General features: G+C 37.0%; 1 protein-coding gene across 1 annotated transcript in view; it reads right to left on the reverse strand.

The window, feature by feature from the left end:
• Positions 1–13,522: 13,522 nt before the first annotated feature.
• Positions 13,523–15,251, reverse strand: part of CDC73 (cell division cycle 73) — a 112,116-nt gene continuing 110,387 nt past the window's right edge. Inside the window, exon 17 of the mRNA XM_061365125.1 lies at positions 13,523–15,031. Coding sequence (XP_061221109.1) covers positions 14,995–15,031 — 37 coding nt within the window. The 3' untranslated portion in view covers positions 13,523–14,994. The remainder of the gene's footprint in view (positions 15,032–15,251) is intronic.

The raw sequence follows: 15,251 nt of genomic DNA on the forward strand, positions 1-15,251 counted from the left end.
ATTATTACAGCTTGGATGTTTATCTGCCTCATGGTAACTACAGAATTACAGAGCACCAAAACACTAACAGCTCCTCTTGAAAAATTAGAAATACATAACAAAATACTTTTGTAAAGCTCAGGGGAGGAATTTTTAAATATTGGATACAAAGACATCAACCTGTTAATGCAAATATATTAATGACATCTGTAAACGCAATTTGGAAAAACAGCACACCTGCTTTTTACTTCTAAAAGTGTTAACTGAAGGAGGGTTGATTTAATTAGACATTAGGAAGAAATTATTGGGAGTGTGGTGAGGCACTGGAACAGACTGCCCCAAGAAGCTGTCGATGCTCATTCCCTGGAAGTGTTCAAGGCCAGGCTGGTCAGTGGTTTGAGCAACCTGGTCTAGTGTGAGGTGTCCCTGCCCACAGTAGTGGGGTTGGACCTAGATGATCTTTAAGGTGCTGTTCAACTCAAACCATTCTATGATTCTACTTTAAGAATGAAGCAAATCATATTAAGGTACCTGCTCTAACCAAAATGCTAATGCTCAGAATCAAAACCAGTGTCCCAAGATAAACTACTCTTTAGCTGATAATGTACTCTGAAAAGCCAGATAATGGTCCCTTCTTTTGCAGTGGGTAGGTACCTTATGCCACCTGCCCACACAAGAATTCACTTCTTCGTTTTGATCCACAGATTGTCTTAATCAAATGAGAAAACTCTGGAACTCATTCAACAGCTTTCAGGGGCAAGACATTTTCAAGCAATTGTTATTTTTAATGTGTAAGAACCCGCTCTACTAGATTTCCTTCTAGCATTGTCCAAATAAACCTGATTATGCAAATGTTTTGTATGCTCTACTTTTTCCTTTTTTCAAGCTACTCTGATAGCAAATGATATTCTTGTGACAGTTACAGCAGATTGTATTTTCTGGTACAGTAAGGCAAATATCTTCAAATTTTCTCTGTAAAACAAGATACTCTAAAAATCTTTTTTTAAGACTAGAAGAGACTATGATGATCATGCAGCTTCCCACAGAACAAATCAGAGAATTTAATCCTGGAATTCCTAAATCTAACTCATCTCTAAAACTCATTATTTCATGTGCACCCTGAAAAATCTCAATCTTTAATCATCAACCACCTAGAGTTTTGACTTTGAGTAACAGTTTACATATCTATTCTACCGATCACTGAAAGCAAGAATCATACACATATATTTATAAAACAGGGCATCTTGGCGTACTTCATATAAACAAAAGAGTCGAAGGACTGCCCTACCATGCACGGAGTCAGTCCTTTGTGCTTCAGAAAGCCCCATAAAAACTTCGAGTTTATCCTTAATTGTTCCTTTTGTGTTAGAAATAAGGGTGCTTCTCAGGATGTTCATGACCTTTTTGCCAAGTTTTGGATGGAAGGAGCCACAAACACAGGTGAAGATTCCATTTCATGGCTTTGTTGCAGACCAGCAAAATCTGTTGTGCGGTTGAAAAAGGCCTGTGACATGGCCATTGTTTTAAATTTGTCAGCTAGAAATGCAGACATATGCCTGAAAGACCTGTTTCTGTAGAAGAAAACCTTCCTGACCTCCCCTTGTATTAAAAAGAGTACTCAAGATGTATTCTGTGGAAGGCAAATTCCTTTCTTGAGTTATCAGAAAAGCAGAGGGATACCAAAGCACAAACCCCCCCCCCCCTGTTTTGTATAAAGATATTTCATCAGAAGGGATTAAACTGCCTCCAATGCCTTGTCAGAGGTGATAGCTATAGGGAAAGATACCATTATAGAAAAGAGCAACAGTAAGGCAAGCAAGTAAGTTGCCAGTAGTTAAAATGAAGGCTCAACAAGTACAAACATGCAGTGTTCCCTCACAAGACAGCCTTGATAGAGGTATCTTTACTGTTAACCTTTACAAGAACTGTAAAAGGATAGGGTGAATAAACAGATGTTTCCTGAAACTGACAGGCTGATACAGGTAAAGGAGCTCTATTAAATTTCACTTGGCATTTCACAAGGGAGAAATTTGAGCTCTCTAAACATAATTAATTTAAAACATTCAGTACCCAGTTTCAGTAAAGAGAACTGTTGAAAACCGGGTTCATTTTGTGAGGTACATGCATCTTGGAGTTCTTTCCACTGTTAGAGAAAACACCTTTACTGATGAGTAGCTGCAACACTGAGAAAAAGATTGATTCAGTGAGACCAGACCAGTGAAACCTCAGGAACTCAGAACGATTTGGGAGCAGAAAATAAGATCTCAGAATGTTCATAATATGCATAAAACTAACTGGATAACAGATTTTTGCCTTGTGCCTCACCTAGCCATCAAAGCCACCTTTGGTCTTGCATCAACCAGTATCTTCAACTGCAGGGGAAGAAAGCACATACCTTAAATTAAACTAGAAAGATAAAGGCAGAGACTACTAGCAGACTGTAATCTGATTATCCTGTTACCCTGTCAGAGACAAACAGGAGTCTCTCAGAATAACTTGAAACCTAAAAAAACCAAAATAAAATCCTCAGGATAGTAGAATCTCCTCATAAAAAGCACAGACTGACTCAACTCGTTCACCAGTTGTTAGAGGAGCAGGAGGCAAACTTACACGCAGATGGGTCTAATTCGTCGTGCATGAGGCTCAAAGCTCAGCCACTTATGTGAGGGAAAGATTTCGGGCCAATTTGTTTGTATTTCACCTGAAAATCCCCTAATCCTGAAAAAAAAACCCTGCACACTGTTGACAGCTGCAATGAGTTTTCTCTGAAAACAACTCCCATACCAGGACAGATACAGCCACACAAACAGATCTGGAAAAGGAATGATGGTGAAAAGTGCCAGCTCTGGATGTGCCTCACCACTGTGACAAAAAGCATCTCACCCTCTGAACAGTAGTTAGTAAGACATAAAGCACTTCAGACAGATCACTATTTCAGTGAATATCAAAATTGTACACCAACATGTCAAGGCTTACAACTGGTTGGGCGGATGTTGCAAACAGAGCAGTGTGACAAAAAGAGAATGCTGAGACTGAGCAGGCACAAAAATGTACTACGGAGTATCTGACTGTAAGGATTTCAAAGGGTCTGCTTCTTCTTTGCTATACCTTTTCAGCCAAACTGGCTAGAAACAGGGCTACCCTATCCCCACTACATGAGCCACTGGTACAGCCTGAGCTTGGTCAAGAGCTGTAAACTGCAGCTGGGCAGCTTCCTGGCTGTTTCAGCAGCATGTTCAATGCTACACTGGGCACACAGGTCCACAACACGTGTAAACATATGAAGGCTTCCACAGGTCTCTACAGTTTGCACACCTTTTTCAATGCAAAAAAAGTTATTTTATATGGAGTTAATATACATGGATTAGGGAGAGGGACTGGAAACCAAATCTTTTACCTCTTTGTTTAATTTAACCATTCAACATCCAGTCTTTCACCTCAGTTCTCTAGATTCAGGCTGATTCACAACTAGCTTCATTCTCCCACCATATGTCATTTTTGACCTCAAGTATGTTATTCATTAAAAAGCATTCAGCATTAACCTGGACTTCAAATTAAAAAGTTTAATTTACTTCACTTCTGTGCCCACTCTATCAGTCATGCGGAAAACGTTATTTATATGTGAGTATAAATACAGGAAGGTTTGTGAAGTACGCTTACATCTCCCACAAGTATAGCCAGCAGCACATCAACTGACAGTAATACCTGGTTCAGTTCCACCATTCTGTGAGAAATGATCATTTTTTACTCTATTAGCAAGTTGCTTATGAAAACTGCTAGGGTTATGAAAATAAATGAGGGCTAATTATATTGGAAGTTGCCTTTCTAAATCATGTCGGCTTCTCTAAAGATACATGAAATTTACATGAAACAGGTATATTTTTCATGTATCTCTGAAGATACATGGAATATTTGTTAAAAAAATGGGGTTTCATAGTATGGTTTGGATTTCCACATATAAAAGGGGACCACAGTAATCAGAGAAAAGGTTTATAGAAGCCTTAATTTAGACAAGACTAGAAACACTGTGAGCATTTTTTAAAATGTTTGGGTATTAACTAAAATCTCCTGTGGTCATCTCAATAATGGAGGGAAAAAGCCATAGCTAATATGTGAAGAAAGGCAGTAATATGTTTTTCCACATACACAAAAATAGTAATATGGGTAAAGGATTGTATACAAAGTACATTACAAGAATGTAACTTTCTCAATCTGGATGTGAAAAAAATCAACGCAACTCTGTGTTTTTCTGCTTGAGATAGGTGTGAATTAAGCAGCACCACTAATTGGCAAGGGAAACAATCAGCGAATAAACTTGATTGTTAATATTTACATAGGAAAATCATCCTGGCCATTATGAGAAGATTATTCAGAACAACATTTAAATACCACCATCTTCTGCTAATTATAAACTGATTCAACTGAGGCGACAACTAGAACACAGTACCAGGCGTGAAGGCCCAAACTCACCGCCCCCTCTGCTCCCCAACGCCTCGGGCTCCACAGCCAGGTCCCTCTCCAACATGGCGGCAGGGCAGAGAGGGGAAGGTAAGGTGGTGTGTGTTACAACTGCAGAGGGAGGAGCCACAGCGGCAGTGCTCTGTGAGGGGGATGAGCCAGCAGGGTCCAGGCAGGAGCTCCTGAGGCACTGCCCCGCAGGCCCTGGCCAGGGCAGTGGGACCCTGACAGGAGGCGATCGATCGGTGACAGAGGGTGGCAGTTCTGCTTTGGAGCTGTTGCTCCTGTTGCCTGGAAAGCACCAGTAAGTCTATTGTCATAGTCAAGAACATTAGCATGTGACCCATTTTAGGCTCTTCTATTTAAAGAGAGATTCACGATTGTGTCCTAACGACATATTGTATGTCTCTACCAGATACAAGGATGATCAGTAACCTTTAAAAACCACAAGACTGTAAAGAGACAAGTCGGAGTTGTGGGCTCATGGAAAAAAACAGGTCTTTGAACAGCCCCAGGTCCAACCTCCTCTTATAAGCAGGGCCACAAACTAGGTTCTCCGGAGCCCAATTAAGCCAAGTCTTGAGTACTGTCAGTGAGAAAATAAGTTTCCACTATTTTGTGGGTAACCAGTTCCTGTGCTGAATTGCTCTAATGAAGATTTCTTTCTTTTCTTTTGTCCAGACAGTTTTCCCTGAAGCAGCTTGTCCCTGTTGCCTCTTGTTGTGTTACTACGCATCATGTGAAGAAAGAACCACCATTTCCTCTACAGCTACGTTTTAGGTACAGGAAAACAGTACATCTTACCCAAGCCTTCAAAAACACCATGATAATTTCCAGGGATGAAATAACACTGATGCTAGATGGGGAACCCACTAAACATGGGAGAAACATACTACAGCAAAAATAAGAAAACAAACAATTCCCCCCCCCCCCAAGAACAACAACAACAAAAAATAAAACCAACAAAAAAAACCCAAACAAAACCAAAAGCCAAAAATTGCATCTTCTTAGGGAAAAAATAACACTGACAAAATGTATCTATACCTCTGAAAAGTGAAGCCCAAGTAGCCTGTTTACATTGGCTACATTTACATACAACCTCCACTTTAAAAGTGTTTTGTGCAACACAGAGTCCCCAAAAGGACTAGTTGGAGGGCCTGCATGAGTCACAAAGTGACCCCCACCTCTGCAGGACCAAACTCAAGATGAAGGCTACACAAGTTTTAGGCTAAGACTACACAAGCCTTTCACTTACCCTGAAGGCTTAGAAGATCCCTCCACATCAACTGAATTCACAGTAACAGAAACCCAAGTTTAACAGGATTCTCTTTTCCATGAAATATAGGTTGGTCATTCTTGACCTTTTTTCAACAGGTGCACCTACACTGGTGCTGCAGTTTGAACAAGGAACTTTTTCCCACAGAAAAGCTAAACATTCCCCCCTTAATTTGCTTGTACTCTCTGTTGTTGCACGCTATGTAGAATTTCCACATCAAATTTAGATAAATTTAATACTGGAAATAGTTGATCTAGAATCATTAATTTTCTTTCTTTCTGCTCTTTTACAATCATAATAGTTAAGGACACCTGTGGAAAATGACAGAAAAATTGTATTACCCCTGCATGACACAATGATATTAGGGTTTGCACTTTCGTAAATCAGGTTTACCAATCTGTTGAAGGATGCAGATATTACTTCAAATAAATGGAGCTACAAGGTGTGTAACAGAAGGATAGAGGTTAATAGCACAGAATTTCTTTGTAAAGTGCATAAGGCATGCCACTTAGTAGCCAATAGCAAACAGATTTTTTGCATTCCAGGCATGTATCTTACATGTTCGGACATGTTTCTTTCACAGGAAGGCAAGGATGTTATCAAACATTGGTGTCTTTGGGTAAAAGCAATGAATTTCTAGAAAATTTAAAGATTAAAAGTAATCCATCTCAAAATCAATACTGTGTAAAATAATTTTTATCACTCATATTATGGTATTGCTGATGCAAAATGAATCTGGCCCCATGCAAGCAGCTGTTTTCTCCGACACAGGCGTGGACTTTAAGCTTTTTCCTTACTTTAAAATACTTGATAAATTTTTAAAATTTGTGGTCAATTTCCAATAGCAGAAAACCTGCTGCCTTTAGCAGTTATTAGCCCCATACTCAGCAAATGTAAAGGCTATGTCAGTTTACCTCATGACCTAATTTAGGGATTCTCAGGGTCAGCTAGCTTACCCAGGGAGAAGGATGCAGTAGTTTGCTGAGTCAGACAACCACTTCATTGTTTCAGCTGCACATTCTAATAAAGCAAATGGCACGAGGAAAAACTCATATCGTTTTTAGCATGTAAATCTTATCCTGAACATTCCTATATAGACTTTTCCCTGATGTTTCAGATAATAAACCACATATTGTTTCCTTTAACCTCCAGAGCCTAACCCCACAGCAAAATAAACAGAAAGTTGACCCAAAATAAATGGTTGCCTGTAGGTTGTCTAGAAATGAAACTTTGATGGTTCTGAACCTCATCACCTTATCATCACTGAATGACATAGCAGAACCCCCGTTTCCCTGGCTTGTTGCTAAAAGCTTCAAGGTTATTGCTGGTTTTTAAGGAGTCTTTTAGTCTGCAGACAATGCCATATGCTGCATTGCTAAGTGTGGTAGGGAACATAAAGAGGTGCATTAAAGAAACCCAGACATTTATCTCTGTATTTCAGATATAAACATCTCCTGTTTTACTACTATAAATTGAATTGCTTTTACAGAAATAAAAAGTACACAGGTACTGCAATACAGCAGAAAGATGGGAGACTGAGAAAACAAGTGGAAGTAAATGCTGTGAAAGAACCAATGGACAGAAGAAAACTGTTACAGGATGAGATACTGTGGGAATAATTATGCATTTGTGGTGGTGTGCTCCCAAAATCCCATTATTAAGCAATGACCAAAATCCACTTATTTTTCCAGTTTTCTACTATGTGTTCCTTCCCAGACACACTACCACCTGCAATGGACATAATTTACTTTTGCAAGAAACACTGTATACTTAAGGAGCTAAAAATCAGAAAATATTTACATCCACCCCCTCCCTTGATGTGACTGGTAACATATGTGACGGCATTAATCCCAGAAATAACAGTATAAATCACGATTCCAGAATGCATTAAAAAATATGTTGCATAAAGAATTGTTGGGCTAGCAATGGCAAATTTATTACCTGTTTTGACTTTCAAACCAAGTGAAAGATAAGAATGTTTTGAAGCTACCTGCATGACATTTCAGGACTATCTCCTATTAAACAGATAAATCCTTGACATATTCAATGCATTTAGCAGATTTTTGGAAGATGCTTTTCTGCTCAAGTTCTCAAAAGGCTATTTCTTGCTTTTTGGAATAGTTAGAGAACACAGACTTCTTCAGTCTGCATCAGTGTAAAAATAAGCCTCCCAAGAGGCAAATTATTAAATGCAGAGGCCTCCTTACCCATAATTTCTTATGCAGCTTAGTTATTATATTGATTATTTTATGGCCAAATGTCAAATTTGTTCTGAAAAAAAATTTCCACATATGGAGAGCACTGCAGTTTAATTTTGAGACATTACAAAAGTAATGATGTAAAAAATTACAATGTGCACCATGAGGGATGCACATTTTCCTCAGTGGAAAAATGTGAATGTACATGCATATAAACACAAAATTATAATTTTGTACTTACTTAATTTTGTACTTACAAGATCAATCAGCTCCCTTGATATTTAGGGAAAAGGCTAGACGAACAGACCAATAGGTACTGAATAAAGCAAGAAAAATCAATAATATTAAATGTGAAAACTAATCAAATTCAAAAGGAATTTTGTATCACTGAGTTTGTGGATCATTCAATTTGGTAAAGCTAAACCAAGATTAAAGGGAAAGTAATTTAGGGCATTAATCCACAGAAACAAATTTGTTCTACACAAACTTATGAATTGTTGTAAACATATTTCAGTTTAGTAATCTTACTTTAGCAAGCTTCTATATGTTTGGATTTATTTATTTTTTAATCTTTAATCCTATTGTTTCCTTTTTAGCAACTTTTAAGCAACCAGACTAATTGCTTCCATCATGCATAAAACAGAGGCTCTTTCATACAAGTTTTATTACAGAAGATCATCTCTCTCCAGTGAACCATGACATCTTAAGTTTCACACACGATGCACCAACTGAATTTAAACAAAGATAGGTCAATGAATGCCTGAAAATTCCTACCCATATAATGCAGCTATACATGACATTCTTAAGTAATTAATCTTCTACTCTAATACCTGTTATTCACAGGATCTTCAGCAGTGATATTTGTAATAAGTAAAAGCCATCAGTACTGATAAATAATTTTACTCATTTAGGCTACATCTTTCTAAAAAGCAGACATACTTTTAATAGCATATCATTAGCATCAAGAAAATCATGACAGCCACTCTCAGGAATACCAGAATGAACACCTGGTAAAAACCAAAAATAACAACCGGGGATTTGAATACACAAAAGATCATCTCCTTCCTCACTGCCAGTGACCATGAGTGGAAATACTAGAACTGAAGAAGGGGCAGAGGCAGCTGATGAGGTACCAGTCAGTTACACTATCTTCTGTGAAGTTATGAACTTTTTAAGGGCATGCTGTGAAATTTATCAATAACCCATAACCCTAGAAAAGAATCAAATCTTGGTATTTCAGCTTCTAGAATTAGTTGTTGTAGTTGCCACACGCTTCTTACTAAACTGAAAATAGCTCTATTACAACTGTTGAATAGCATCTGAAAAACAAGTATAAATTTTTTGTTTTCTTCTCATAATTTTATTAGACTTGTCTCAAAATCAGTAACAAAGAAAACTAGGGTGCTCCTCTAATAACTTGCCAGCTGCTGAACATCCACTGTCAGGTGATTAAGTTTATACATTTAATTAAGTCTCAGGTTAAGACTGACTCAACTCAGTGGAGCTCAGGATAACCATTCATCATTCTGCTCCTAATACAGTATTAATAAGTAATAGGGAGTAACAGGGAGAAATCTACAATTAAAGATCTTTGGAGAGTAAGTAGAGACATTATAATAATTAGCATGCCTTTGGTACTTTTATGCTCAAAACCTCAAAGCTTAATTACTACAGGTCAGAATTAAACTAGAATGAAGCATGATGAAGTATTCAGTAGGTCACACCTGCACTTTTTATTTATTTTTTAATGTTTATAACCAACTCTTTGATACATATCACAAGGGCTTGTGCTTCTGCCCTGATGAAGATGGGGCAGAGGAGTAATTCATGGATGTGCACTCAGCTGAAGTCCTCAGAAACCTTGCACCTTTGGGAGCAGTCCCAATCTGGGAGAAACAAACAGAAGTCAGGGAAGAAGCTGAGGGACTGCTTGGGTCTTCTGGACAGGGTTTCAAGAGGGCAGGAACAACCGAAAAATTAGAAGCACTCTAAGATATTTTTTTACATCCTACTTCACCAATAAAAATCCATTCAGAATTATGGAACTACAGGGTTGGCCTTGACTGATAGGAACAAAATAAGCATTTCTTCTTTCACAGCTAAGTTGACTACTGCATTTAAAAAGACACCTCACCTTTGAAGTCCACAAGACATTTTTGTCAAGAATTTTCAGAAGTCGGACTTGAGCTGATATTGAACTATTAACTCTGTAAAATCATCACAGTCTAGTCTTAAATATTAGGTCAAGTATCAAAACATATAAAAAAGATTAAGATTTAGGTATACAGTCATTAAGCACAAGTTTGACAGTTGAGTTTAAAGGTTTAATCTCATGAGGAGTTTGTACTCTTTCTCTCAAGAGTGGCTGTCCCCATCAGATTCTTGTAAGATTTCATTTTAACTTGAACCTTCAAAACCACTGCTAAAATTTGGGCCCAGTGACAGAGGCCAGAATTTATAATCTACCACCTCATTTAACCAGACTTTTCAGTACCTGCAGCTAAAGATTTACCTCTGACAGTTTTCAGTGATGCAGACACCTTGTGTGAAGCAAGTACAAGCTCTTCTGAATTTGAAATAAAGCAAACCACAGCAAAAGAATTTAAAGATGCAAATAAAAAACATGAACCAAGATAGTTTTCTTACAGATTTTATGTACCACCTCATATCTTTCAATTTTACATGTGAAATAGACTCTGCAATAGTTTCAAACATTTGAGATTGTTCTTTGCATTTACATTCTGATTTTAAAAAATTCAAAATTTTGGTTAAAATCAACACTTTAAGTCAGTCTAGATGCACAGCCTGTCGCTGTGTACTACCTACAAATGAATCTTGCTTGATTAAATCTCATTATTCTCAAACTTGCCCTCTATGATAGCATCACCACTGAGAAGAAGGACCTACAGACACGCATATGACAGCTGAACAATGGGTTCCATGTTACCCACTGAATCACAGTTCCATTAAGAAAGCATCTTTGTCAAGTTCATGAACTCCACTTAAACAACTTTTAAGTATGAAGTGATTTGTTTTCAATCACAGAACTGCTGTATTGTCTTAGGGCAAAACCAAACCAAAGAAGGTAAACTAACACAACTGCTACTGAAGTACACAGCTGTTCAGCAAACAAAAGCACAACTTCTATCTCTTAAAAAACAAAAAATCAGTCAAGTAACAAATGAGAAACTTGGAATATGACATTTGGAGAGTCCAGTTTGTGGTACATATTCCCACGGATTAGCTGAACTACTTGGCCAACAGTTTCTTCAGGCAGGGATTTTAACTTTCATGAACACACTGCTCTAATAAAAGTACTTGGCATTAGTTATGGCTTTTGAATTAAAATGTATTCATGACATTAAATTTTAAAATCACTAAGCCATTACTTTTGATCAGGGTTTTTTTGTGTGTCTGTATAGTGTTTGCAAGAATTAGCAACCAAGTGCGTATTTCACCAGCAAAAGAATGAAAGCTGTACTAATAGAACTTACTTTTGCAGGTCTCTGCAGAGAATGGTAATATTTTATACCCTGACTGCATATCAAATGAATGCCAAAACCAAATTTGCTGTTCTGATAAAGGCTTATCTGTCACATTTAATGTACCAGTTCAATTTATGATCAAGGGCAACTTAATGCACAATCTGCTATCTACATTTTCTTCTGTATTCAGAAATAAAAAGGTTTACAGCATTGCAGAACAGTTCTATAAATTGTCTCGCTCAAGCACTGACTTTAGTACCTATTTGTGAAAGTATTTTCCTAGAAAAATTTCCAGGTAATAACTAAACAGCTTAGCCTACTCAGTCGAGGCTGTTCATCTGCAGTTTATTCAGGTATGCAAGTCCTGTGGTTGCCCTATTTTACCTTTAAAAAAATTCCCCCTTTGCCTGCTTTGTTCAGGGTAGCATTCAGAAAGCTCAAATAGTATAAATCATAGGCATTTTAGTTTTTAGTATAAAATTGTTACTTCAGACATACCTACTGGCCCCTATAACCTTTCTACTAAAAGAAATAATCACCTGCTGCCAGTAAGGGAGTCCAATAACAGACTTCAAAACAGCTTTCATCTTGTTATATCTTGTTTCATCTCATTCACCTTGTACTCATGAAACAGTGTAGAGTTATGACAGTTAAGATGTTTAATAGAAACAACCAATTTGATATCCAATTCCAATGCTAGTAACATTCTACTGTTAATAAACTACAGTCAGTGAAATAGCTCAGTTTTAGTTATGCGTTTTAATTGAGTACAATTTACATGCTCTATACACCTCTAAGTAGTGCATCCAATTCATTCAACAAGGAATGCAGCTCACTAAAACAGATGTCTGATCCACCAGCTTCCCCAGATCTTAGTTCCTTTATTACTCTCCATTAACTTGTAGATAAATTAAGCATAAGTGCCTAAAATTCCATCTGTGTTGGAAATGCTGTTGTAAGGTTAAATTTTTAAGTCCAAGTAGTTTCATAACCTATGTGCAGTTATTTATGAAGGCAGCAGTAATGCTATTCTGACAACCTAATTAAACTTCCAATAATGTTAGCAGGAATCTGATTGCAAAATGGCTCATTTTATAAACATCACTGCTTTTATGACTGACAAAAATATGCACTATCAGTGCCAACTCCTTCGCAAATACATATTTTACAATTTGTATTGTAAACTGCTTGCAAGTAAAAATTCTATGATTTTAAAGGTCTACGCTCAATCCATAAAAAATGGCAGTTCATGCAAAGATGTCATTTTGTTCTTCTGCCAGTTTCACATCCATGTAACTTCACTAGTTTCAGAGAAGTTACTCCCAGTATATACATAAATTTGTATCTAAATCAAGCCATCACCTGTATACAATAACTGAGGTGAGATTACACATATTTAAAATACAAGTGACATACAGGACAAAAAAACATAACTGGACCGTGACTATTTGAAGACCACTATACAGTCTGTATGCCAAAGTGTACACGAAACACACATGTCTTCAGAATTTGCTTTAAAAGTTTGCTGCCCACTGTAGAAGTCTCTTGAAAACTGCATGGGCCCTGAAGTGCTGAATAAGTCTGGGTAAAAAAACCCAAAACAACAAAACCCAAACACATTTCTAATAGGAAATGCTTGAGAATTAAAACCCCATACATGATAACCCAGTATTTAAAGCAGTAATGAACCCTAAATTGAACCACTTCCTCATAGTTGTGATTGCTATGCTGAAAACCATTACAGCTTTTCTAATTATAGCACAGGTTAAAACAAAGTACTGAATATTTTAGTTCATTCATGTATGACATGGATACATTTATAATGAGTTTAAGGACTGAAGAAAAACAGTCATTTGGTGCTGATCAACTGCCCACACAAATAGGAATCCTTTTAGCACTTCTGTACTGCCTGCTCTTCCCAGTCACTTGACAGAATCCATTTAGAAAGCCAGTGCCAACTTCTAATCTTGGAGTGACTGGAGATTTTTGTTTGGAAATTTGGTTTTTTTCTACATTTCTATTAAGACCACTTAAAACCAGCAGTCTCAATACAGCAGGGATAGAAATACATAATTAAAAGTCAGACCTCACAGTCCTCAGATTTCAGAAACAGTTCTAAAAATCTCTTAGGGAGATGTGCCTTCTGATTTTATTAAAAATGAAGGTAAGAACAAAAAGCAAAACTAAAGAAGAATAGGATAGAACATTTTACTTTTGTCAAACCTTAAACATAAAGTATATTAAGAAAACATGGTTTGGAACTTCAAGAACAGGAATATAAACATGTATTTTGTGTTGCAGAAAAATTCATGCGGGTGTTACAGTATTTGATCTTTCTCTACATCCACTCGTATGCCACATCAACTTAACATTATTAAATAGATACAGAGATACCATAAATTCATACAAATACCAGGGTCCTCTGGCCTTATACTGCAGATCAAGCAAATTTTCTTTGGTAACTGGAGTAGGTTCATTTTCCATTCCAATGCAGGACTGTTATAAAGCCATATTAGCAACTCATCTCAGAAAATTACAACTCCTGTAAACATAGCCTGGGCTACTTTTGTTGCAGGAAGATAGTATTAAGAGGTGGTGTCAGAGACATAAATGCAGAGAAGTTAAGATTATTCATTCCTTGTGGTGGCTGTTTCAGGAGAAAAAAAATAAATCCAAACTCTCTCCTTCTCTATTCACTGTTTAATCTAGGTAACATTTAGACGCATATGTAAAGGCATTTTGACAGATGGGAATGTACACATGCACACTTCCAGTTTAAATAAAGAGACCTGTGTGGAGAATGGCAATTTAAAATTAACATGACTTGAAGGTATTCCTATAATGAAGCTTAAAGATTTAGTAAACTGGGACACTACAAACCCAAAAAAGTCTTTCTAGATTTTTCATCTTCCCTTTTTCAACAAAGACTGACAGAATATACATATACAGGTTGACATGTTGATTTATCCAAAACAATTTTCACTTTGCTCAATCCTTAAGTCCTATTGACTAAAATGTAATATAATTCACAACAAAATTTTTTCAGTAAGTGAAACAATATGCAAAGAAAACCAAAACTAAGTTCAGAAGCTAAGTGGTTTAGAAAGCCTGGTAACATCTATGTGTGTGTAAGTGTGCCTGATTTGTTTTATACATTATATATATAGACACACACACACATATATATACACACACGTGTGCACACGCGCACACGCACACACACACATTTTTCACCTGCAGTGAAGATCGATCTATTTTCTAATAAGGAACAAAACACATCATTTAAAAATGTGGCTAATTTAACAAAACGGAGAAGAAACTGCTGCTATCAAAATATACAATTTGGATTGCAGACTAGAGGCTAACAACATTAAAAAAATAGTTTTAAGCAAAACCCCTTTGCTTCTGAAGAACAACAGGTATCAACCTGCCATAGCATGAAGCATCCAAACAAGATTTTATAAAAAGTTTAAACTGTGACCCTTCCTTGTCTGTAAAGTTCTTGACATATCATATAGTGCGAGCTCTGGTCTCCAAACTGGAGCCCCTTTCATTTTTCTCAATCCATACTTCAGGAAATAAATGGCAGCTGAAGGATTCAGAATCTCAAGTGAGATTTGTGCTTTACCATATACCTGAAAAAAATCAGCAGAAGACAACATTACTATTCTTTCAATACTTATAGAAATTTTACTCCAAGGAACAGTATGCCCAGACTTTATTAAAACAGAACTCTTAAGAGAATTGGCAAGTGGCCAAAGAGATGCAATGTGTAATTTATATGCCATATAGGTCTGTACTATACACAATATTTGGCCCACAATATTTGGCCCACTGAAAGACAGTCAGCTAAAA

This window comes from Neopsephotus bourkii, unplaced genomic scaffold (assembly GCF_033783945.1).
Source record: "Neopsephotus bourkii isolate Nb327-2 ecotype Australia unplaced genomic scaffold, CSIRO-AGI_Nbou_v1 NB_1279, whole genome shotgun sequence".
Lineage (NCBI taxonomy): Eukaryota > Metazoa > Chordata > Aves > Psittaciformes > Psittacidae > Neopsephotus > Neopsephotus bourkii.